Source organism: Curcuma longa, chromosome 9, assembly GCF_044706935.1.
Source record: "Curcuma longa cultivar G26 ecotype Majalengka, Jawa Barat chromosome 9, ITB_CL_G26_1.1, whole genome shotgun sequence".
In the NCBI taxonomy this organism is placed as follows: Eukaryota; Viridiplantae; Streptophyta; class Magnoliopsida; order Zingiberales; family Zingiberaceae; genus Curcuma; species Curcuma longa.
In genome coordinates, this window is record NC_133869.1 from 1,670,100 (window position 1) to 1,695,374 (window position 25,275).

The 25,275-nt window shown below is 37.9% G+C and overlaps 2 protein-coding genes and 1 pseudogene across 3 annotated transcripts in view; all 3 read right to left on the reverse strand.

The window, feature by feature from the left end:
* Window positions 1-9,979: 9,979 nt before the first annotated feature.
* LOC141835058 (uncharacterized) lies at window positions 9,980-16,496 on the reverse strand (annotated as a pseudogene).
* A 518-nt stretch (window positions 16,497-17,014) lies between these two features.
* On the reverse strand, window positions 17,015-20,925 carry LOC141834299 (uncharacterized). Of its 2 annotated transcripts, none has more exons than XM_074721673.1 (11): window positions 20,776-20,925; window positions 20,578-20,683; window positions 20,417-20,485; window positions 20,291-20,350; window positions 20,073-20,202; window positions 19,805-19,977; window positions 19,508-19,698; window positions 19,120-19,247; window positions 18,303-18,463; window positions 17,666-17,867; window positions 17,015-17,312 (listed from the first exon to the last, which is right to left on the reverse strand). In XM_074721673.1, the coding sequence occupies exons 1-11, from the start codon at window positions 20,895-20,897 to the stop codon at window positions 17,215-17,217; spliced, it is 1,440 nt and encodes a 479-aa protein (XP_074577774.1). In that variant the 5' UTR covers window positions 20,898-20,925; the 3' UTR covers window positions 17,015-17,214. The 2 variants fall into 2 exon arrangements, with proteins under 2 accessions (XP_074577774.1, XP_074577773.1); XM_074721672.1 differs by having other exon boundaries at window positions 19,805-19,995.
* Window positions 20,926-21,339: 414 nt separating this feature from the next.
* LOC141835059 (uncharacterized) overlaps window positions 21,340-25,275 on the reverse strand; it is a 19,727-nt gene continuing 15,791 nt past the window's right edge. Inside the window, exons 3-9 of the mRNA XM_074722488.1 lie at window positions 24,581-24,687; window positions 24,414-24,489; window positions 23,975-24,103; window positions 23,790-23,864; window positions 23,644-23,697; window positions 22,914-23,222; window positions 21,340-21,970 (exon numbers count right to left, since the gene is read on the reverse strand). Coding sequence (XP_074578589.1) covers window positions 21,821-21,970; window positions 22,914-23,222; window positions 23,644-23,697; window positions 23,790-23,864; window positions 23,975-24,103; window positions 24,414-24,489; window positions 24,581-24,687 — 900 coding nt within the window. The 3' untranslated portion in view covers window positions 21,340-21,820. The remainder of the gene's footprint in view (window positions 21,971-22,913; window positions 23,223-23,643; window positions 23,698-23,789; window positions 23,865-23,974; window positions 24,104-24,413; window positions 24,490-24,580; window positions 24,688-25,275) is intronic.

The window sequence follows — 25,275 nt, forward strand, 5'->3', positions numbered from 1 at the left end:
GTTAAGGTTTGGATTTTGAATTTTGAGGGTAATTAATTACAGTTTTAGTAATTAATTAACGTTTTAGATTAGAGTTTAAATTATCTAAGTTTTATAATTAATTATTCAAAATTAATTAATTAAAGTTTTAATTGATTTTTAAGCTTTCAAAATTAAATTTTTAAAGTTAAATTTTCAATATTAGATTAAATTATTAAATTTTGAATCAAATTAACTTTTTGAAATTAACTTTTTTTTAATTTTTTAAAAAAAATATTAACTAAATTATTAATTAGATTATTAAATTTTCAGAATTATTAAATTATTGAATTTGGTTTAACGTTTAAAAATTTAAATGTTAATTAATATATGTTTAAATTGATTAGATTAATTAAATATTAGAAAGACAATTAGTATTTTAAACTTATTTAAGTTTATTTAAGTGATTAATTAAGTAAAATTAACTTGGTTGGTTGGGTTAACTTTATCAATTTATTATCTAGTTCATCTCACCCAATTCTAATTGATCAAGCAGTGATCCTATGGGTGTATGTGAGATGATTTTCAGTTTTAGCTTTGTTTATTGTGAAGAGGTATCTATACTTAATTAACCTTGAGTTAGATTCAGATTTAACTGTTAATTAATTAAGTTTATATTTCAAAAACTGGTTTCCAGGCCGTGGCGAGGCACAGAGGCCTTCTTTGGCCGAAGCCTTATTGGAATAACAACCACTTTCTTGACAAAACCAATTTAAGAAATTGTAAACTTAACCAATTTAGTTGATAAACCTTGGTCTAACTAGTCTAGGATGTGACGAGGTAGATTCGGTTATTTCGGTTAGACTAAGTGAATCAAGTCAAGTACTCCTTACCCTTCTTGTCCACTTAACCTAAACTTCCTAACGTACTATCATCTCGCACCACCCTGGTACTAAGTTGGCAAGTGTTAATCAAGTAGTTGGTCCTTAAACTAACCTAATTCTCTATTGCAGAAAAATAAATCTAAGTTATGCAAGCAATCAAACAATGTGATTTGATTCCCCCGGGATCGTGCCCCTTGACTGGTCGAGTCAAATGAACCTGATCCTTGGGGACCCAAAATTGGTTCGGTCCAATTGGTTTAACCAGTTGAGACTTGGGAACCCAAGCCTGGACTCTAGGTCTAGTTCTACATGTGAGTGCGATGAATGACTTATTTTTAGCCGCATACCCGATTCTCGATCGATTGTATCCAGCCTTCTGAGATCCGAGCATCATATCCAGATACTTGGATCCAACGGTGAATTTTTCAAGCGATCTTCTGAGGTCACCGACTTGAGTCTTCAGTTGAGAATTTTCTTCCTCGAGTTGGACTCGAGTCGAATCCTCAACCGATTCATTTTGAGTCGGTAGTTCAGGGTTGACTTTCTCCTTGAGGAGTACTAACTCCTCTTGAAGCGATTCAACCAAGGACTCGGACTTAGCTAATTTTTTACTAAGACTCATTATAATTGAAAATAATTTTTCAATACTTACATTGGGGGTTGGGCCTTCTGAACCGAATACGGATCGTGGCTCGAGTCGGAGTCGTAGTCGCTTTCGTTCGGTTCGTCTCGGGCCGGAAGTGCGAGGAAGCTCGTCTTCGGTTCCTCGTCTGATTCTTCGGAAGACGATTCGTCCCAGGTCGCTTTCAACGCCTTCTTCTTGAATTTCCAATCTTTTCGTTGCTTCGGACAGTCGGCGATGAAGTGACCATTCTTTCCGCATCCGTAGCACTTGGATTCGGACTTCCCGGAGGTTGATTGGTTGAATACCTTTTTTATCTTCGATCGTCGGACTCCTCTTTTGTTCCGGAACATTTTTCGAATGAGGTTTACCAATTCTGTCGTTACCTCGTCGTTGATCTCGGAGTCGAAAGATTCAGCGGGTTCCGGCTCTCGTTTCTTGGTTCCTACAAGTAAGGCTATACCTTTCTCCTGCACTTCCGTATTAGACTGATCATGTAATTCAAATTCGGAAAATAAATCGTCTAATTTAATTTTGCTAAGGTCCTTAGAAACTTTGTAAGCATCCACTATGGATGCCCACAAATTATTTCTAGGAAATGCCTTAAGTGCATACCTTATTATGTCGCGGTTGTCGATGTCATGTCCGATTACGTAGAGACGGATTGCAACCAAAGAGTTATTCTAATTTGCACATCCTACTATTAACTAAGACAAATTTGCATGCATCTAGTGCGTGTAACTGAAAAACAAAACATACAGAGGACGAAAACCCGCTCTGATACCAATTGAAGGGAGTCGCTCGGAAACCATTCTGTTGATTTCCCTTGTACAAAAATTTTTGTACAGAGAACGAAACTTTCCAAGCGGCCCCGCGGATCGTTGGCCACTTGTGTTTGTTTTTCAGGTTCCATACGAAAGGAAAAATTCGATTAATTTGCAGCGGAAAGAAAAAGTCGTATTGTTCACCTTTCGAGGTTGTGATTGCCCGAAGACCCCTTGGTCTTCTGTCGTATTCCTCTTGCCTTTCCTTGGACGTCGTGTGGGCGACGATCTTCCAAGAAGTGCTTCACCCTTGCTAGACTTCTTCCTCTTGATCTCTTCCTCTTGATCTCTTCCTCTTGATCTCCTTCTCTTCTTCTTCCTCTTCTTCTTTTCATTCTCTTGTTGCCGCCGGCCCTAGAACTTATGGAATAAATAAGGGGAGCCGGCCCTAGCACTTGAGAGGAGGAGGAAAAGGGACAAGGGGCGCCGGCCCTAGGTGGAGGAAGAAGGGGAAGGGGGAGGGGGCGGCTAACAAAGAGGAGGGTGGCTAGGGTTTTCAATCTTATGAATCTCTATGCCTCTTGCCAAAGCCCTCCTTTTATAGCCTAGCCGTCTAGAGAAAAATTTAGAACGATTCCAATAACCTTTTCTTATCTAGATATCCATGGAAAAAATCCAATAGAATCTCTAAGAAAATTTATTAGAAACAATCTAATAAACTTATCTTATCTAGATTTATAAGGAATAAATCCTTTGATAAGATTTTATTAGATTCTTTATAAATTTTCTCTTTAAGAAAAATTTATTAGAAACTATCCAATAAACTTATCTTATCTAGATTTATAAAGAATAAATCCCTTGATAAGATTTTATTAGTTTCTATAAATTTTCTTTATTTAAATTTTGTCTTTATCTTTATAAAATCTCTTAATAAAATTCCATTAATTTCTTAACAAAATTTCTTAATTAAGAAATTTTAATTTTTCTGACAAAATTTCTTAACAAAATTTTTATGAAAAATTCATAACAAATTTTGTCTACGGAAGAGATAGACTTCTTGATAGTCTCCGAGAAGTCTTCTGGAAGTCTCCGAGAAGTCTTCGGAAAGTCTTCGAGGAGTCTTCGAGAAGTCTTCGGGAGGTCTTCAAGAAGTCTTCGGGAGGTCTTCAAGAGGTCTTCGAGAAGTCTTCGGGAAGTCTTCGCGAAGTCTTCGAGAAGTCTCCGGGAGGTCTCCGAGAGGTCTCCGAGAGGTCTCCGAGAATTCTCCTGGATGTCTCCAAGAATTCTCCTGGAGGTCTCATGGGTGAATACAAGGCTTTATGTTGAGGCTACGACAGGGACCATGAGGAGGAATTGGTTTTGGTCTCCTGATGAGCTTAGGCTTCCCGTGTTCGCCCCGAACACACACCCTAAGTTCATCAATAATAACTCATACCACTAAAGAGTTATTATTGCACTACCGCACCAATCCCATATTACAGTATGGGCTCCTTCTTAGCATGAGTACATTAACCTCCCTGTGTTTAAGATGTCGTATGTCCGTTAATTAATCGAATTACTGACAATTCAATTAAATTAACTTCTAAGTCCGAGAGTAGTACCACTCAACCTTGTTATCATGCGGAACTTAATCCACCTGCAGGGTTTGCATGATAATCCTTATGAGCTACTCAAGGGGACATCATCAACCTATTTCTATAGGACACAGTTTCCTTTTATAATAATCACATTATTTCCCAACACACCTATATACCTAACATTATTTCCCGATTTATAACTCATCGGTACAATCTCTTAATCCGGATATAATAACAAGCACATATATTTAACACCCTCGTGGAGTTCGATTAATTTTGTCCAGAGGTCCTTTGCGCTGCTGAAGGGACCCACCCGGTTGAGCTCTTCCTTGGTCAGGCCGCACTGATCGGCTTTAATCTTCTTGCGGGTAGAGGCGTCCCAATTTTCGTAAGATTATAGCGAACCATCGCTTTCAGTTGGGATTAAAAACCCCGTCTGAATGATGATCCAAATCTCAACCTGTGTTTTTAGGTGGCATTCCATCTTGGTTTTCCATTATGGAAAGTCCTCACCTGAAATCAAGGGAGGTCTTGCAGTGCTGAATCCTTCCTGATGAGCCATTTTTCTAGCACACCAAAAAGGAAGGCAAAAAGAAATTTTCAAGACTAGGTCTTGGATTTAGTAGTGCGGGAAGAAAAGAAAACTGAAAAAATGGAATTCGAAAATTAGTCGAAAAAGTTTCTCGTTCAGTGGTTGCACTGAAATCGAGATCCCCGCGCTCTGATACCAATTGTAGGATCGGATTTGCGCTAGAGGGGGGTGAATAGCGCGTACGCTTTTTCAACTTTTTCGAATTACAGTGGAAATAAAGATTCAAGCACAATAAGACAAAGGCATACTTTTTTACTTGGTTCACAGCGCGAAGCTGCTACTCCAAGGTCCACGGTCCTTGACCGTTACTTTGGGCAATCCACTAAAGGACTTGAGCCTTATGGACTCAAGTCGAGCGATTACAAAAATGGTAACAAATATATATGAAATTAATTACAGTTACCAAAATCGGAGTGCCGACGCTTTTTGATGGAGAGGTGGTTGCGGGCTCGGCGTTCCGGTGGCTTGGCGACTCAGATGATGAAGCCGGGGCGATGTGGAGCCGTCGTATCAGCAGCAAAATGAGTTAGGATTGAGCGTGTAAGTTGAATTGAGCTGCTGGTCGAGTGCTGCTTATATAACATGCTTGAGTCGACTCAACTGTTCATTGAGTCGACTCCAGTCCTCTGTCAGATTCCAAATCGGCAGCTGTTGCCAAGTCTGCGCCGCTTCGAGTCGACTCCAGTCCCTCTGAGTCGACTCCAGTCCAACGTGACAGATCTCTTGACTTCTTTGCTCCACGGTTGCCATTTCCCCGTCTGAGTCGACTCTGATCAACTTGGGTCGACTCCAATCTTCAAGTCGACTCAAAATCCATTTGAGTCGACTCCAGTGTGATGTGTCGGAATCCTGACCAGCGGACTTCCAGGATTTTGCTGACTCAGCTTGAGTCGACTCAGGCTTCACCCGAGTCGACTCCAAGGGCAAAAATCATCCTTTTGCCCGGAGTTCACTACTGATCAGATTTTCCGTCCTGCAATACAAGTTAGGCAAATAACATGCAAAGTAAACAGGTGTTGAGTTAGTAAAACTAACTCTGGGTCTTAACTTCGGGTTCCCAGTGAAAACCCTGGGTTAGACCGACGCCTACTGTTCCATATAGGAACGCGTCCTCACCCACTCCACTCGGAAGAATTTACCTTATGCCAACCGAGTCCTCCAGACTCGTTGGACTTTTGCTCGGCTCTGTCCTCGGCTTTCAGGATTTGTGCTGCGGCTCGGTCCTCCTGACCAGCCCAGACTTCTGCTGCGGTCCAGCCCTCCAGACTGACCCAGACTTCTGCTGCGCCCTGGTCCTCCTGACCAGTCCAGACTTCTGCTGCGGCTCGGTCCTCCTGACCAACCCAGACTTCACCTGGAGCTCTGACTCTACCAAGACTTCCAATGCCTAGCTGCACTAGGACTTAAGTCAAACCTGTGCTCATACTTAGATAAGCATTATCAGTCCACACATACTTAACTTGAACCTAGTGCCATTATCAAAACCAAGGTTCGATCATTGAGTGCACCTTGCACCAACAACTCTCTGTTGCTTCTTTTCTTAGCCGCCCCACCCGAGTTCAAGCCTTCCTCTTCTCTGCCCTCTATTCTCGCTGCCCTCTGTTTTCAGCACCAAACAAGCTTGTTGTCCGGTTTGTTTTCTTGTTTTTTTGATCACCGGAAACACTGCTTTGCCGCCGGAGCTTGCGTTGGTCAGGAAGCCTTGCTGTCCGAATTCTTGCTTGCTCCCGTCGGCCAGAGAAGTTCACCGAATTTTGTGCCTTGCTGTTGGAATTCAAACCTGCTGCCCCGTGCTCTGCAGGCCTCCCGTACATAGGCCTTGGATGTACTAACCCTGGGGGTTAGGAACCAAGTAAATCTACGTGTCCCTGTGTTTGTTATCTAATTCTGCTGCTAAGTATTTCTAATAGAACAAACGAACAAAAAATGAGACAGACGCACTACTAACCCCCTTAGTGCGTCCCACCGATCCTACACAATGCAACTCCAAAATGGTACTTGTAAGCAGAGTGTCACAATCAACATAAAATCATCCACCCCCCCCCCCCCCCTTTTTATAAAAACAGCTGCACTTAAGGCATTGGAAACTCTTCTTGTTGTAGTACACCCTTCATTTTTACCTTAATTTGCATTGACATATTTAACATAATGTAATGATATCTTGATGCAACTAATCTAAATTTCCATTTCATGAGCACGTAAACAGATCATTTTTTCATGTCATTGTTTACCAAGTAGTTTCTCGTGAATTACATTAAATATTTTTTGTTCTCTATATTTTTAACTGAATCATGTATCATGCTATGATTCATTTCAGCAAAAAGGTAAAATCTGCCACCCTAACAGTCTCACACGGTCAGTCCCAAGACCATCTGTGAGGAGATAAATCGAGAAACTACAATTGATCACGACAGGGGAAGGCATTGTCTCGGCTTCACCGAGAATCATGCTATGATTCATGAAGCATGAGATGGAAGTGTGAAATGTGTAAAAAGTAAATATGGTGAGAAATTCTCATCCAAAGTCTCCTGCAATAAGTTATAGACCTGTGTCAATTTGTACAAAATCTGAAACTTTCAAAACCTTTTGAGTAATGTTAGAAATCTTTTACGGTGATAATGGAAAGCACATTTAGACTCCTAACATTGCAGAGAGCTACCTGAGTTGGAATGAACCCGATTAGATCTCTCAAAATCCCTAATAGATTTTGGATGAAACTCATTGATGGACCTAGACGACTTAGATTTCTGAACTTCTACAATGAGATTGAAGTGTAGTGTGTATAAAATGTAGATATAGTGAGAAATCCTAATTCTGAGTCTCCTATACAAAGTTATAGGCCCATGCCAATTGGCATAAAGTTCAAAATTTTTTAAACCATTTGAGCAATGTTGGAAATCTTTTACGATGATAACAGAGGGTACCCTTGGACTCTCGAGCACTACAAAAATCTAGAGAAATTAGACTGGTTCATATTAAAGCTCTCTAAATCCATCAATAGATTTTAATCGAAACTCATTAATGGACCTAGTGTATTTGGATTTCTAAAATCTTACCATGAGATGGGAGAGGATGGCATGTAGAAAGTACATATATTACAAACCTAGTCCTAATACATGTAGACAAAGTTATGATCGAATGTTAACTACCACAGACTGTGGTGCTGGTTCCTAACGACTAGCACCACTGTGGTGCTGGTTTTTAGAAACCAGCACCACTGTGGTGTTGGTCTTTAGAAACCAGCACCACAATCTATGATCAAAATCATACACTATGGTGTTGATTTTTGAAGAACAACGCCACAATGTTATGAAAATTTCAAATCATTTTGAGCACTATTGGGAAAACGTTAAAATAATAAAAGATGACTTAACAAAGTGTGCGGAAGCACTTCTAGTTTGCAATTCAGATAATGTACAAAGAACTAGAAATACAAGACTGAAATTACAAAGCTAGGAACTTACAGCTTTAGGACTCAGAGTAGGACTTGTGTCGTAAATTCAACTTGTGTCCTACAATGAGAGACCATAAGGACTTATATAGAATGAGAGATGTGTTGGGATGTATACCAGAATCCTAGCTATGTAAATAAACATTCTGAAATAAGAATCACATTTGGTCAATGTTTGCATTTAGTTTTTATGCAAGTGTCCATTTAATCTGTATTGTAGATAAACATGATGTGCGGAGTCACACATAGAAGACCATATTATCAGTTCCTTATAGATTATAAACTGTTCACAACCAAGATGGATTGGACAAACCATTGGAGTGGTTGTAGTGTAGTTTGGTCTTAGTCTGTCTTGACTATAGAATTACACTAGTACACTAAGTGTGTATTGAGCAGGACCATCTGAGGATTGTTCGATTTATACTGACTATATAATCGAATTAAACCTCTGTTACTATAGATGTACATGCTCTTAATCCCGATATAATAACAAACACATGTGCTTAGTATGTACTTCTTTAATTCATCAAAGGGTGAGATTTAGAACGATAGATCAAAAGGCCCGATGAGTTGAGAAGTAGTATTATGTACATGGTGTGTTGTTGATTATAGAAGGAAACTGTGTCCTATAATCTAGGCTGATGTCCCCTTGAGGAGCTCATAAGGATTATCATGTAAACCCTGCAGGTGGACCTTGTCCGCATGATAATAAGGTTGAGTAGTACTACTCTTGGATTAGAAGTTGATTAAATTCGAGTTGTCAGTAACTTATTTAATTGACGGACATACGATATCTTAAACACAGGGAGATTAATGTACTTATAATAAGAAGGAACCCATATTGTAATATGGGATTGGTGCGGTAGTGCAATAATAACTCTCTAGTGGAATGAGTTATTATTGATGGACTTAAAGCTGTGTGTTCGGTGAAGAACATGAGAATCTTAAGCCCATCGGAGACCTAAACCAATTCCTCCTCTAGGTCCCTGCTGTAGCCTTTGGAAATCCTCAAATTCACCTTGGAAGAATTCGTGAAGAAACCAGGCATTCGAACCTATACAAAGCACTCCGTAATCGATCACTTGATCGATTACAGAGGCTGGTAATCGATCACCTGATCGATTACCAGGCTTAATGAGGAATTACGATGTTTAATCGATTCCTTGATCAATTAAGCATCTCGGTTCAAATTGGTAACTTCCGAAATCATACCAAAATTCTCAGATCTGATTGATTCAAATCATACCAAGTTTATGATTCAAATCATATCAAGTTTATGATTCAAATCATACCATATTTATCCGATGGCTAAGCTATAAAAGGGGAGGCTTGCAAAAGGTTTTTGTACACACGAAGGAAATCCTTTTGGTGGCCGGAAACCCTTTTTGGTCGACTGCCACAACATACTCTTCCTCTTCTCTTTTCTCCAAGATAAAGAGAAGGAAGGAAAGTTTGCTCGCCATCGGAGAGGAGAATTTTGGTGGAGTAATTCTCGAAGGATCGTTGCCCACACAATGTTCGAGAAGAGGAGAGGAATACAGCAGAAGATCAAGGGGTCATCCACATCCTTCACAACAGTCCGAAGAAAAGGTATGATTTAATATTTCTGCATTAATTAAATTATCCTTTTTATCTTGGATCCTGTAAACCAAACACAAGAGCCCAATAATCTAAATGCGTCGATCAAACTTCGTTTGATCGACTATGAGGGTAACTTGAGATCGTTTCCAGGAAAATTTTTTGTTCTGCAAGAATCTACCGGAACGATTTTTTAAGACTTTCCCATCAAGATGCTGAACAGGGTGCTCATTGGGCCCCATCTACATTCAGCCAAATCTTATCATATATAGTCCTTTACAGATTACTTGCTAGTGGGCTGACTCATTACCTACAAAGCATTCTTATCCTATCATACAAGTGGACGGCTCCCCGGGGCTCAGCCCATTGTTTCAAGAATAAAGTTGCTTTTATTTGACAGAAAGGAAACAGTGTAACTTGGCAAACATGTTGTCGCTTCTGCCGAAAGTAGATTTGCTTTGGATTTTAGGGCCCACCACTGCTTTCATGGTGGCGTGTTTTTGATGGCTCTTTCAATTTCTTGGAGCTGAAGGAAGGAATCAAATAATTTCCTTCAGATGCTTTTGACAGCTTGCAACTGTTTTCGCCAGTAGTCATCTTGTCCTGTTTGATGAGCTCTGTGTGTGAATTCGTATTCTTTGAGTTGGATAATGACTTCGAGGTCCCGCAGGGATGTGATAACATGGGCTGCTGATCTTTCCTCCAGTTGGGCCAGTTGTCTTCTTGCTTCACGAGCTTCTTTGAATTGGCCTGGACTGATGCTGTAATAGAGCCTTTCATATTCATGTAAGAGTGTATTAGACTCGTCAAATGAGAAGTTGCCTTCATGTTGGGTTGGTTCTTGAGTTGCATCAGTGTTTCGTCTACCCGTGCTAGTAGTAGATGGTCCTGATCCTCCTGACTCCATGGGCCTGTAATGTAACATACCAAACGAGAGAGTGAGTCAGCAAGTAAATTGTCTTTACCATCTATATGCTGGAATTGAACGTCGATGTCGAGCCCTGTTATGTAGTCTGTGAATGATAACCATCTAACTCTGGATGGTTTATTTTGGGCTGATTTGTTGAAGAAGTTTATAATTGCCTGACAGTCAGTTCTGAGGATTAGCTCCTTCTTGTCCAAATAATATATTTTGAAACTGTTGAGGCTGTTCATTACTGCATGTATTTCTGCATCTATGGTAGATTTAAGGGGGCTATATTTTCCGCTTGCATAGGCACAGATTTTTTCTTCGGACTTGGGATCATACTTCTTGCTCTTCCACTTGCAGATCCCCCCCACCCTTCCATACAGCCATCAGTTTCTAGAATGATATAACATTCTTCTGGTGGTATGGCAAGAGCAGGTAATGTGGTGATAATCCCCTTGATCCTTTTTATAAGAGTCCAGTCTTGGGAATTTATCTTTCTTTCACCGTTTGGACTGGTCTTGGAGTATAGCAGACCTAATAACCTGCCAAGGTTAGGAATATAGCTTCGAGCGTAGTTAAGTAATCCTAACCAGGATCGAAGTCCTTTTGTTGTTTTCAGTTCTGAATCCTTGAAGTCCGCTATCTTTGAAATAATATGGGCCTGTAACTTGATGGTTGACGGCCTAATTGTTGCCCCAAGAAATTCGATTGTGGGAGTTCCGATTTTCATCTTGGTTGGGCTTAAAATAAGGCCGTGCTCTTTACATATGTCCAGCATAATTTCCAGGTGCTCTTTATGCTCCTTTTCTGTTTTGGAAAACATGAGGATATCATCAATGTAAACTGCAATGAAGTTTTCCGTACCTTTGAAGCAATTATCCATTTTTCGTTGGAATATTGCAGGAGCGTTTTTGAGGCCGAATGGCATTACAAGCCATTCATATAGTCCTTCGGGAACCCAGAATGTCGTCCATTCAACTAACTCTGGATCCATTGCAACCTGATGAAAGCCGGATTTTAAATCAAATTTAGAGTATATACGGCTTCCTCCGATTCTCTTGATAATAGTGTTGATCCCCGGAAGGCTATACTGATCTTTGTATGTATTATCATTCAGCCTTTTGTAGTTGAATACCATACGCTCTTTTCCTTTGACTTCGCGCTTGGTGATGGGATCAACTGTAGTGCCTGAGTGTACTATTATGGCAGTAGTCCTATGTCGGCTTTGGCTTGGCCTTATCACCTTCAAATCCAGCAAAACTTGAAAATCGCTTCGGAATGAATCCTGCATTTGAGGTGTGACATGCTTTAATGGACGATCTTCAATAATTAAGTCAGGATTCTTAATTTCCAGTTTGCACTTGATTTGATTCTTTTGCCAGTACTTCATAGGATCATTGCCGATGTAGCCAGTATCAGTTAGTCTCTGAATAATACCATCTATCTTCGTTGTTGACTGCCATGTACATACTTGCTCCTTGATCTGGTAATATTCTTCTTCTTCCAGATCTAATTCTTCAAGGGCAGGGGCTGCAGTAACATTTTGATGAGTTTTAATAGTAGTAATATTCTTATAGAAAGTTACCTCATCGCCTTCAATTCTTATCCCACCATATAAAGACCGAATGAAGTTGTAGCCAATAATCATGTTAATATTTCCTCCAAGGGTTAGAGGAAAAGCATAAGTGTAAGGGATCCGGAATGAGTGTTCCCCTATCTTCATGTTGCCATATTTGAGCTTCTTTGTCGCAGTAGTTTTTGAATTAATTCCACTCAAGTTGACTACAAAGGTATTATCTTCAATGGCTTCAGGGGGAATGGATTTCTGGTCAATACAGCATGTGGTGGCTCCAGTATCCAGGATTGCATTTACTTTGAATTCTTTAACTCCGGGTATAATGAGTTCCACACTAAGGTTGAATAAACCATTTGTTCTTTTCTTCGGCTGTATTGCTTCTTCTGCCGAGTAAACCTTTTCCCTTCCTTCAGTAATAAACATATTGACTTCTTCAGAAGCATTAATTTCTTCTGGATAATCAGCAAAGGCTTCTTCTTCTTGGTACCTTTTAAGCTGCCTCTTGAGGTCAGAATTTTCAAGCTCCAGCGCATCTATTTTGAGTTTTAATTCTTCATTTTCACATCCACCTCTAGCTTATCTGCTGAAGCATTTCTTGGTTAATTCGTTCTTCCTCTTTTATACAGAATTCTTTCTTCAGTTGCTCCAGTTGTAAGGTAGTAAGTGCTTTATTTGCTTCTACCTCTTTGCTTTAACCTTGTAATTTCTGCTTCTGCCCAGACAATATATGTTTGCTGCTCTTGCATTAGGTTGACTGGGCTGAAGGGAATGGGCACTGCACGCTGCACTGGTATAGTCATATCAAAATAGTTACTTGTGCACATACCGCATGATGTAATCTTGCAAGTTGAGCAATGCATCCTGTGCTTTCGCATAGTCTCCCTTTTGCAGCAGTGACATCGTTCATAAGGAGGAGAAATGTCATCATTAATCATCCATAGATGATTACAGTCATGCTGCTCCTTTGAGACACGAACCAAGGGTTGCCAGCCTTCGTATTTTCCAATCATGTAGCAGTTTTTCTGTTCAATGAATACACATAAATATTCATTAGCTAGTACCTGCTGGTCTTCCCCTTCTAAAATACTGTAAATAGCATCAGACTGTTCATCTCCCTCTTGTACTGACATAATTTCATAATCGTCAAGTAATTCAAGGCCTTCAAACATAGCCACTCTTTTTATATTCTTATATTCTTGTGGGCAATCTCGTGCAAAATGGCCTTCTTCGCCGCATAAGAAACATTTGCATCTCCTATTTCTGACCAAGTGTTTCTTCTTTTCTATACGAGCATGGGAGCTGTGGGGTTTGCCTTTATAGGTGGTTGATCTCCTTACCTCATATTTCTTCTGGGACTTTTGGTAGTAGCCAGGTATGGGAATCTGGTTACAGAAGGATAGATCCTTCAAGGATCTGTTGAAGGCTGCCCTTTTGCACTCTTCCTCAAGGTACTTGTAGGCAAACATTATTCTTGGATGAACACTCATTGTATTACCTTGATATTTTTCATCAAAAGCTGCCTTTATCCTTCTTCCCAAGTCTCCAGGAAGCTTTAACCAAAATTTTTCTGATAACTCTGGTTCAGTAAATAATCTTCCTGTCTTTGAGGCAAGGGTCATATATTCATTCATGAATTGAAGTACGTCTTTTACCTGAGTACATGTAAGCCTTTCTAGGTCCTGATATGCTCTGTCTTGCATGTCCGTGGACCCTTGAAATGGATCTTCTCGAATGAATATCCTTCGTATCTGAGAGATAATGTTTTGTGTCCCATTTCTTCCTTCTGCAGAGTTAACTAACTCTTGGTACTCATTTGGGTAGGCCATACGCCATTGTATCCAGGTTAGCCGCTCTATTTCTCCTAGCAGGTTCTCTATGAAGTCTACCTTGTCCTGCACATCTGCAAAGTTTTGTAAGGCGACTACATTTTTTGTTATACCTTCCCATCATAGGAGTACGTCTTCTACTTTGTTCAGTTGTGTTGGGAGGGTTAGGATGGCGCCTGTTTGTTGTTGAGCTGATGGCAGATTCCACCATTCCGATGTATTTTGTTTTGTGAACCTTTTGCTTGTAGTCGGTTCTCTGGCCAGGCTAATTGGTTCTGGTTTTGGATTTTGGGTAGGAGGGTACCCAATCGGATTCATTGTGACATCTACAGGAGGCCGGTATTAAGAGTTGGCTTCCTGGGAGTAAACTTGTTCAGCCAGATTCTTAAGTTGTGGGTAGTCCATCAACCAATCTGGATCCCCTTGCTGACCTTCTTGACCGGCGAAAATCTGGTGTTCCTCTCCACCACCTTCCACTACGAAAGGGTTAGTAAACTCATCTGATGTATACCTAGTTACTTGATGCAGGTTCTAGAGAGATAAATACTGCAGATACTGAATATAATCATAGTCCTCTGTATCATCTTCAAATCCGGCTGTGATGATATGAGAGGTACCCTTTGGTTGATATTCAATGTATTCCCTATTATCAATGTAATCGGGATCTGGTGCCAGGTACTGCTCCAATGGTCGAGCGCATTCTGTACAATCACAGCAAAATGAACATTCAGGACAATTGGGGTTAGCTTTATCCTTACTGCATTGAGGTTGCGGTTTAGGGCATAATATGTCAAACATTTGTTGGAATGTCCTTGCTGGTGCCTCTGAAGCTTCGGTGTATCGGTGTCGGTTGAAGCTTCACTTATCCAACCGTAGCAAGGTTGGCGGGTTGAGCATTCTGCTTCTTGTGGAATAAATTCCCTGTCTTGCTTGAGTTTTTGCTTGGAATTATATCTAGCAAGCTGTAGCTCTGCTTCAAGGTTATTAATTACATCATCCACTTGCCTTTCCATTTGCTGACATAATGCAGGATTAACTGAGGAGGTAGAGCCAAAGCCTTCCTCTCCTCGTTTAGTTTGGCTTAATTCATCTACTGCATATGCCTCCGATGTTGCTATTGGATGAATTATAAGCTGCGCTATTTTTTCATATGCTGCAACATGAATGAGGTTATTACTGAGGTTGTAAATAATAATTTTTATTTCACCTCGGTAATCGGAGTCAATAACTCCTCCTCCGATAGCTATTCCTCGTAAAGCTGCACTTGATCTTGGAGCAATTTGCCCATAAGTGCCCTGTGGTAATTCAAGACATATCCCAATTTTTAGTACTTCCATACCTCTTACTGGGATCGTTGATTCTTCACATACCGCCAAGTCATATCCAGCAGCTCCTTCAGTTTTTCTTTTTGGAAATGTGGCATCAGGATGAATCCTTTTGACCAATAAAGGGTCATCTTTATAGAATACTGCTACAGTATGAGATATGATCTCTTCTTCATCAGACTGAACTTCCTCATCTCTTGAACTGTATCTTGGCGGTTCAGAAGTTGATGCTGCTTGATAGCTTTCAAAACGTACGGATATTCTTCCATCCAACAAGTTCCTTGTATTGACTTCTGTTGGTTGCATTGGGATGTTGACTGTTAATTGCCTTATGATCCAGTTCTGCCCCAATATGTCTCCAGTGTTATATCGTCTTTCTGGTAGTGCTCGAACACCATGGCTTGCTAAATAATCCAACACATTTTGAACTTCGTATGCAAAGCCGACATTTGGCGTGTTGGAGAGTCTTCCGACCAATCCTCTGGTGATGAGGATGTTTGCCTCTCCGTTTCTCCAGTTTTCATATCCTCGTGCTAACACGGATATCTGTATATTGCGATAGAAATCAGAAATCGTTAGCATAGTGTCAGGTATAACATATACCAGTTGGCTTCCATTGGTAAGATCGATCTCCATTGTGGCGAAGATTGCTTGGTCTCCCTGCCATCGATTATCTCGGAAGACCACAAGGAGCAATGTTCCTTCTTCCTGTCGGTGAAGGATTTGTATCCGTACCTAGATGACTCCCATGTATAGGAATCTCATTCCACTCCTTTGTAGTTGCTGAAAACTTTCTGCCTGAATGAAGGTCCGATCGATTTGGTTTATTGTGACCAATACTACTTCTTTAGATCGGTGGACATACACTCTATGGTGTGCATCATCTCTCCTTGTATGGTATAGTACTTCGGCAGGTACTATAGATGCTCTCTGTTGCATTGAAAGCCTTAGCTGCGTCTGGGGATCAAGTTGTTGCTCAAGGGCGTGATTGTAAGGCCCTAGTCCTGTGATCCTTCTTGTGAGTCTTTGAATGGCTCTCTGGGCGTTGTACCTTCGCCTCTGACTCTGTCTATAGTCACGCACCTGATCTTCGAATAGTGGTGTCTCCTCTATTCTTCTTGTAATAGTTGTAACAAGAGGGTCCTGCGGTGCTGCTCTTGTTGCCATCTTTTCTCTTCTTCTTCTGTTCTTCTTTTAGGATTTCAAAGGGATCTTTTGAACACAAATAATTTTCCCTTTTTCTCCTTAGGTTTCTACTGAATTGTTAGAGTTTTAATCTTATCAGTAAGGTTCTGAATTACCTCGTCAGGGAGGGAAGGGGTAACTGGTGCTGGAGTTTTTGCTTCAAGCCTCTTGATTCTTTCTTCAAGGCCTTCCAACTTCTCCAAGATTGTCAGTAATAGTTGGATTTGAGTATTTGCTTGTTTTATCGAGGCAGTAGTTCCTGATGTAAGACCCTTAAAATCAGCGGGTTTGTCAAATAGTTCAAGTAAACAACCTAAGCATAATAAAGCACAACCATTTGTTAATGAAAACATTATCAATGAAATATAAAGTACAAACCTAAGCATAATATAGCATAACTATTTGTTAATGAAAAAACCTCTCGACTAGGTATAACTGTTGAGTCACAATATGTTGAGAATCTTTAAATTAGCGATCCGTTTTGCCAACTACAATTCTGAATATTAAGTATATTTTAATGTATCCCATAACAAAAACAGATACACGACAAAGACCAATTTTCAATAGAAGAATTGATAGCAGGAAACTACTATATTATCACATTCAGATGCTTCAGAAAAGATAGCATATCATAATCTGATCAATATATACACTAATCAGATGCCTTCTGAAATAACAGAGATCCTGCAGGTTTCCATAGAGAGAGAGAGTGTGTGTGTGTGCGTGTGTGTGTTGATTAAGGACCGAAAGCTGTACATGGGAAAACTAAAATAAAAGGCACTCGACAAGATCTGAAGATCATTAAGTGACAGCAAATCAAAAGGACCAAATTTGCAAGTCCGAGTATCTAGATATGACTCGTTAAGGTTCTAGAAATGTCATAGGAAAAATTTTCCAATACAATAGTCTTTTCCTCCTAAAAGCTGCGGAATCTCTTCCTACCAAACTCCAGAGCTCCTGGAATCTTCAGTCGAATGGAAATAATCCAAGACTAATAAATCTTTGTAAGAACATTAGTTTGTCATCACAGAAATCAGCAGTTTTTGTTCCAATTTCCTGCTGTCCTGCAAAAACATGAGCATGCGAAGATGTAAGTATGTTGACTTCACTTGAATAGTATACGTCCACAAGCACTTTTGCTGAGAAAAATAAGAGAAGTTTCAAAATGCATGCCTCCAAATTGTAACTACTACAAAATATCACAATTTTTTTAATATTGTCAAAATACAATCATATTTGTTAACTTCATTTCAAAATGGCTCCTCTCAAAAATGCTGTTAAAATCAATTTAGCCAAGATTTTAACGCCATTTTTGTGTTTGCTAGACCAATGTGCTGCCTCTAGTGACCATTGTTGTGTTCGCTACACCATAACCTCACACGTTTGGTGCTAAATGAAATTGAAAGCATAAGTTTACCTGTGCGAAAAAGATCAAGCAGTTCTCCAAAATGAGGAGGCCGATGTGACCTAAGTTCCAGAGTATCCAAAGATGCATATAGAGTATCCAATGCTGCAAGCTTAAAATCATCTGACCATCCCATATTAAAGGCATTCTTTGCTATGGTTATTAAAAAATGATCCATATCCAATCGCCAAAATTGTGATTTCAAAGATTTACCCTACAAAATCCAGATTATGATATAAGTCTTGGAACATTATTTCAATGACTTGGACTTGGCAAGAATTGATGCAGAAGGAAAAACATTATATATATTAACATAAACATGAAACATTTATTGGACAAAATAAAGCACAAAGTAAAAAATATCACAAAGTGAACTATGGTAAAATACAAATTATTCTCTTTGGACAAAAAGCTAACATACTTCTTTTGCTCCAAAAGATGTCCAAGGATCATGCAAAATGCATATCAAATGCAAAATGGCTCTTTAAGTAATTCATAGTATTTGCAGCTGATCAATTGGAATATTTTATATTTGTTTACACTATATTATGCTTCATGACTCATAGAATGATGCATGATGCAGACAAAAAACACAGAGAATAAAAAATATTTAATGTAATTAACAAGAAACAAAGAGTGAAGGGAGTACTGCAGTAAGAAGAGTTTTTAACGCCTCAAGCGCAGCTATTTTTACAGAAAGGTGGATGGATGATTCTGTATGTCTACTGGATGATTCTGTATGTGTACTGCCTCCATTCAAATCAGCTGAAGCATTGTTCATTAGCTCTTCAGCAAGTAACAAAACTATTCCTGATTAAAATCAAATCTTGCAAATCAGTAAAAATTTAATCTAATCACAAGGAAATTAACAATCTACTACCAAACAAAATGCACTTAAAATTTCTACAAGAGAATGCATATGAAAGTATGAATCACTAGTCGAAAAATTCCCTTGTCATAATATGAATTCACAAATAGTTCCATCAGCTATCACAGATTTACTCCTGCTTAGTTTTATCATGTAAAACACATCTACTTCATGCTTGCAGTGAGAAGGAAGCAGTACAAAAAACCATGATGTTGAACACTTGCATAATGGAAGATAAAACAGAGGAAAACAAAGGGAAAACCATCAACTAATTGCCAGAGTTGATTCTGTTGGGCAGTCATCACAACAAGCAAGCTATTTATTTGGTATTTAGCAGTGCAAACAAACTATGAAAGACGAAAGGGAAAGGGGGGAAAGTGCAGTGTGGTGTACCTAATTACAAATTGTGAAATCATATTCTCACATTCTTATAAATTGTATTCAGTTCGAAAAACAACTTCTCTTTTCCAGACAATCTCATTCAAAAACAGTATTTGTTGAATTATAAATAGATCATTACATTGCCTTCCTCGACAAGTAAATAAGTGAAACATTGCAAAAGCAATGAACAACGGCAGTATGGATGGCAGCTACTTACCATCTCCCATGATGCTCAGCAAAGACTTCATCACAGAATACCATTTTATTTTTAGATGTGTCAATAAACCTCTCTTGGAATACTCTATCAGCATTTGCGCAACAGTGTCAGCATGTGCTTTGAACTGGCTGCAATTACATGCCAAAATCAGAGAGATAAAAAAAATCCCAGAACATATTGTTATACTAAAGACAAAATGCTAAACTTATCCTATCATCCATAACATTACAACCTTAATGGAAAGATGATGTGGACTCTACATTTAGTAGTTAATCATAGAACAAATGACATTTTCACCAGCTTCAAACGCAGTAATTATGAAAACTTGGTCAATTCAGAGAATAGAAATACAGCAAATAAACTAGATGGCAATAGAATTAATTCTCACCTCCTAACTCCTTCTATGACAGCAATCAAAAGATCCATGCAGCCTGAGTGTAATGCTGGAAGACGCATTCGTAAGAAATCTTCGTCAAAGGTGGTTGACGCAGTAAATCCAGTTAAAGAAATATGGAATGAGTGATTTAGCGAAAGCACTCTACGAACAAGTGCAACCAAGGCAGAAAGAGGAACACTTTCCTATGATATAATAGGAACAGTGTTAATAACATTATTAAAGTATCTTACTGAACAACAAAAAAAATACATATTTCAGAAGCTAAGGTATAATCAGCATGTATCAAACCTGAACAGGATAACTATTAGTGAGCATCATACCGCAACACTGCATCAAAATCATGATTGTGGGGATGACATATAAAACGAATTTGCTTGTTGGTTCCTTAGTTATTTTACTCAACAAAAACACTATGCCTAATTGGGAAGGGGTATCTCTTCCCAGTGATAACAAATCCACAACTGAAAACCTTTCAATTTCTGCACAAATATATTCAATTATTTGTGTTATTGTAAAATTTAAAAACTAGGGAAAAAAAGAAATTTGATTCTTGTACCTCCTTCTAGTCCTTGAAAATAATCATTCAAAAGAATGTTTATCTCTAAGATTATCTTTTGCATCATCAGGGACTGGCTATTTTCATCTACTCTTGCCATGGGAAGAACTGCCAAACAATTGGCTATTTTCTAGGGAAGCAAATAACAAAATTCAACAAAGAAACCTAAAGATCACTAGCATAAAAGATAAAATGTAGTTAACACAAGCACTACTTACCTTTAACAAATCTTCGGCATATATCCGTGATACAAGCAATCCCACAAGAGCTCTTTCAACCTGACATAGATCACCCTTAGTCATCCATATTAAGCAGGAAAAAAAAAAGCAAGATTAGAAACTCACCTTATCATAGAGCACATATGATAAGGGAAAGGACTTCAAAATAGTAGTTAGTAATGTAAGGTCCCCTTCCTGCAAAGAGGAAGATAACAAAATAAGTGATCACATCACATCACAAGTACATGGAGACAAGAAGACTACAATCTTCCAGGGATGAAACTGACCAATACATCAACTGATTCATTCTCATTAAGCAATTCCATAATTGGTGGCATAAGCTTCGCCACGAAAGTTATTCCATCTTCTCTTAAGTTTGAAAAGAGCGACAACCTAATATCACAGCAGATGTTACTTTTGAAAAAAGGTGAGCAATGCTTATCAACAGTAAAAATAACAGCCAATAAGAAATCATGTCAACGAACCTGGTGAATAGATCAGATAATGCAGAACAAACAGCCACTCTTACATAATTGGAGTTGGGTGGTAGCTGGAAATAGCAAACAATTTTGATGAGTAAAATAAAAATGGTGATATCAAATAACATTTTCAAGAAAGAAGATCAATAACTCTAATATCCAGTACTAAATACATAAATTTCACACAATGTCAAGACTAGAAAGAAAACGCCTAGCGATTTATGTGCAAATTATCTTCAATAGATGAAACATGTGGCATAAAAAGGGAGCCTTGATGCAAACAGTAAGGTTGTTGTGATGCGAACTTCACAAGGGTTCAAGTTGCAAAAAAAGAAATAATCTCTTGTAAAACACAAAATAAAGACCACATATAATAAACCCAATGTTGTTACTTAACACTCATACCGACCCTAGAATGTGACATGACTACAAAAGAAATATATTAACAACCTAACTTAAACATATTAATCAAAGAAATTAACTTTTGAAAACAACTCTTATCATTTTTTATTATAATATATATATAATAGCCAAAAAAGAGGCCAAGAAAATAGTGAATGAAGTTGAGAATGAAGTTTTATCTGCATAGTCTCTTAAGTCATCTAGCATCAATGCAAGGACCAACAATATTTGTGACGCCACATGATCTCATAACATGATGTGAAACATGAATTACATAGACAAACCCCAGAAAGTGACATAACTACAAAAGAAATATACTAAGCAACCTAACATTCATATCATATTATCATATTTATTAATAGAAATATATTTTTAAAAAACACATACACAAGTTTTACGTATAAAATACAACATTGACAAGAAATGGTGTGTCTAAATTACAACCACAGAACACAAATTGCTAGGCTATTCAGTGCACATGAGGCTATAGGTTGTATAAAAACGTATATGCATCCTTTATTTGCAGAAAGGATCAAGTTACATAGTTGAAACATATGAATGAATTTCATAAAATTTAAGCATCATTAAAATTCACACTAACAAGTAAAAAATAGACATATACAAAGATCAGTGAGAAATAATGTCAACACTATGCAAAACAGCAAGTGTCAATAATCAATACCTCAATAATTGACAATAAATTCTTGAACCAACCAGAATAGGATGCAAGGAAACGAGCAGAGCTGCAATTTCCACAAGTCAAACCTAGCAAGGATACACCCACCCAACATCTCTTTGGCTATAACAATTCAAAAATATGAAGAAAATGAGTTGCTATTAAATATCTAGCTACATGAATAAACAAATTTCCATTATGAAAGTGATTGTAAACAACAACAGACCCAAAGTTGCTATTAATACCCATCTAAATGAATAAACAAATTTCAATTATTAGAGTGACAGTAAACAACCAAAGTCCTAACCAAAATAACTAAGCATTCATTTTATTTTGTAATAACCGGCAACATAAAAGATGAAAACAAAAATGCATTTCTTAACGAAGAATTCCTCTTTCAATTATAAAAATAACAAAATGGCCAGAAAACATATGTAACAAAGATTGACAATAAAAAATTGATAGATTATTAGTTTAACAAAACTGGATCAACACACAATGACCAGAAAAAAATGTGAAGAAACTGAGTTGCTATTAAATATCCAGCTACATGAATAAACAAATTTCAATTATGAAAGTGATTGTAAACAACAAAAGACCCAACCAAAGTTGTTATCAATACCCATCTAAATGAATAATCAAATTTCAATTATTAGAGTGACTGTAAACAACCAAAGCCCTAACCAAAATAACTAAGCACTCGTTTTATTTTCTAATAACTGGCAATATAAAAGATCAAAACCAAAATGCATTACTTAAAGAATAATTCCTCTTTTCAAATATGAAAATATCAGAATGATCAGAATACATATGTAACAAAGATTGGCAATAAAAAATTTATAGATCGGTGCACAATGACCAGAAAACATATGTAACAAAAATTGGCAATAAAAAATCGATAAATTATTTGTTTAACGAAACTGGATCAACGCACACCGACTATGTTACCGAAATTAAAGTTAAGCTAGACTATGAGTATAGCAAAATCTTTTGAAAGGATGAAAATTTTAAACATAAAATACTCTTGACTAGGTATTAAGCTGAGAGCATGAGTGCAATGTGATACCTCTTTGCTGCATGTCAAACAGATGACATGCTCTGACCAAGCATCCATTGTGGCCCGCCACGTCTCCATCAGCATCACATCAGAGGGATTCACAAGTTGCTCAGAAAGTAGGTCATGGATGTTGATCATGTCAAGGATGTAGGAGAGGTCGCGAGGGGCTGACATAGGGAAGCTCTTCTCAGGGAGTTCATTGCACATCAAATGGAAGAGCAAGAAAGGCTTTAGCAGGTGGTCATCCATGTTCACCAACTTGTCAACGAGGAGAAAATTAGAAGAGGCAGAGCAGAGCAGCGAGTTAGTATCTGATATCTGTCCAAAATCAAAACGAATCATATCAATATATATTTATATATAAATATTATTTACATGTATAAATATCTTTTATACCGGTAAATATAACAGAATTGGTATTGAAGATGTTTAATTGAACTTATTTAATTCATAATATTTGTTGGAAAAAAGGCACCTCTTAATTTTTTTATAAAAAGAGTTTCAAATTTTAAAAATAAATACGTATCAAAAGGGTACTTATTCTATTTTTAATCTTCAAAATACTTTTTTTCATTACTATTGTTGTAGTAGTTCTGGTCACATAAAGCAATTTTTAGTACAACTGCTACGCATCAAAATTGCTTTAATAGTTGTTGAACTCCTCTAAGATTAGTTAAAGACAAGAGAGTCGCTTATTGAGAAATATCAATGTAAAAATAAAACAAAAACAATTTATGACCTGAAATGGCTTTGAATCAAAAGAGAGAACTACTCCAGCAATTTCAGTGATCCTCTAAAAGACCAAAACAAAATGTGGATTAGGAATGTAAAATTCTCACGAGACAAATTTTGATTGCTCCAAGCTTAGATCATGAAAATAATCACCTCAAGAATGTAGCGAGCAGCCCAGAGTTGATTACCAACAGAGCTGCTAGCAGCAGGTCCAACTTGGAACTTCCACTGCAAGTTAAAGATGCAATTGTTTGGAAATAACATAAAATGATATGACAATTAATAGTAATACAAAAGCCTGACAATCACCGATGCAAAATAAAATAAAAGGAGTTCACCTGGCCAGGCATGACTTCTCCATCGGTACCACTAATGTTGATGCCGGCATAAAGACAAGCTTTATGGTGAGCATCAACTATGTCACAGCCAAAAGATTTGTCCACACCAGCAGAATAATAACATGGGCCCTAAAATATTAGTTTAATTGATCAGAGCAAACAAAAACTGCAGAAGTTCTCATAGTTCAGTTCTTGATTAAACTGATCAGGATGATAACTCAACAATGTCAAACAAATTGAAATTATTTGACCTAAAACACTAGCCATTACAATTGTCAAGGGAAACAGTTTGTTTTATTCTGGGGGAAAAAAGGAGAATATTCATTTTGATCATTAATAGGCACCACTAAGCTAATGTGCACTGGTGGAAAATAAGCAGTTTGGCCAAAAAAAATATGTTTGACAAACAATAGGGAAAATCATGGTTCAAACTACTAACCTGGGGATGAGGGAAGCCACCAAGAGGCCACTTGACATCTTTGTGCGAGAGGGTATACTCCTGCTTGATTCCATACCTGAAGGAAAGAAAAATATAGCCGATATAACAAAATGAAATCAGAAGAACTTAATTAGAAGAAAAAAACAAGTTAAACAAAAGAAACATGCCAAGGCTCTTCATCAACAATATTAGGATGGCTGAAAATCTTAGCACCATTGTATCGCTTGTTAGTAGGAATTGGCTTTCCAGCTGGAGTGTAACAATCACATATGACCTACAAGTCAATAAAACATTATGTTCCAGCACGTCATATAATTATGAAAAACAAATTGATAAACTTTGTCATGAAATCATGAGAAGCAAAGATGAGCAAACGGAGTTCTTGATTGTAGCATCGGTTGAATGCACAATTTTATTGCTGTTAGCATGGTTGTCTAAACCTTATATCTGAACTCTCAATTGCATGTATATGTTAAAAGGCTAAATGTCTGATCCTTTGAAAATCTGGTGAATACTGACTCACCATTACAATTTTTATATAAAAAAAGCCAAATCCAAATATTAGTTAGCAGCTCATTGGGGTACAACCAATTGGTTAGTTCCTTGTATTGTCCTTGCAATATAATTATCACTTATTTAAAAGTTCAATGGCATCATTTGACAAACATATCATATTGAGGCCAACCAAAAAAAAAAGATATAATTACCATTCAGTGTTACCAATAAATATCTAGCATATATATTAGTTAGACTGGTTGCAACTAACCATCGGCCTAACAATCAAAGGGATTGAACGAACCTAACTAATCCATCTGTTCCTTCCTGTACTTCAGTCATTCTTCTTAAAGGATAAACGTTTCTA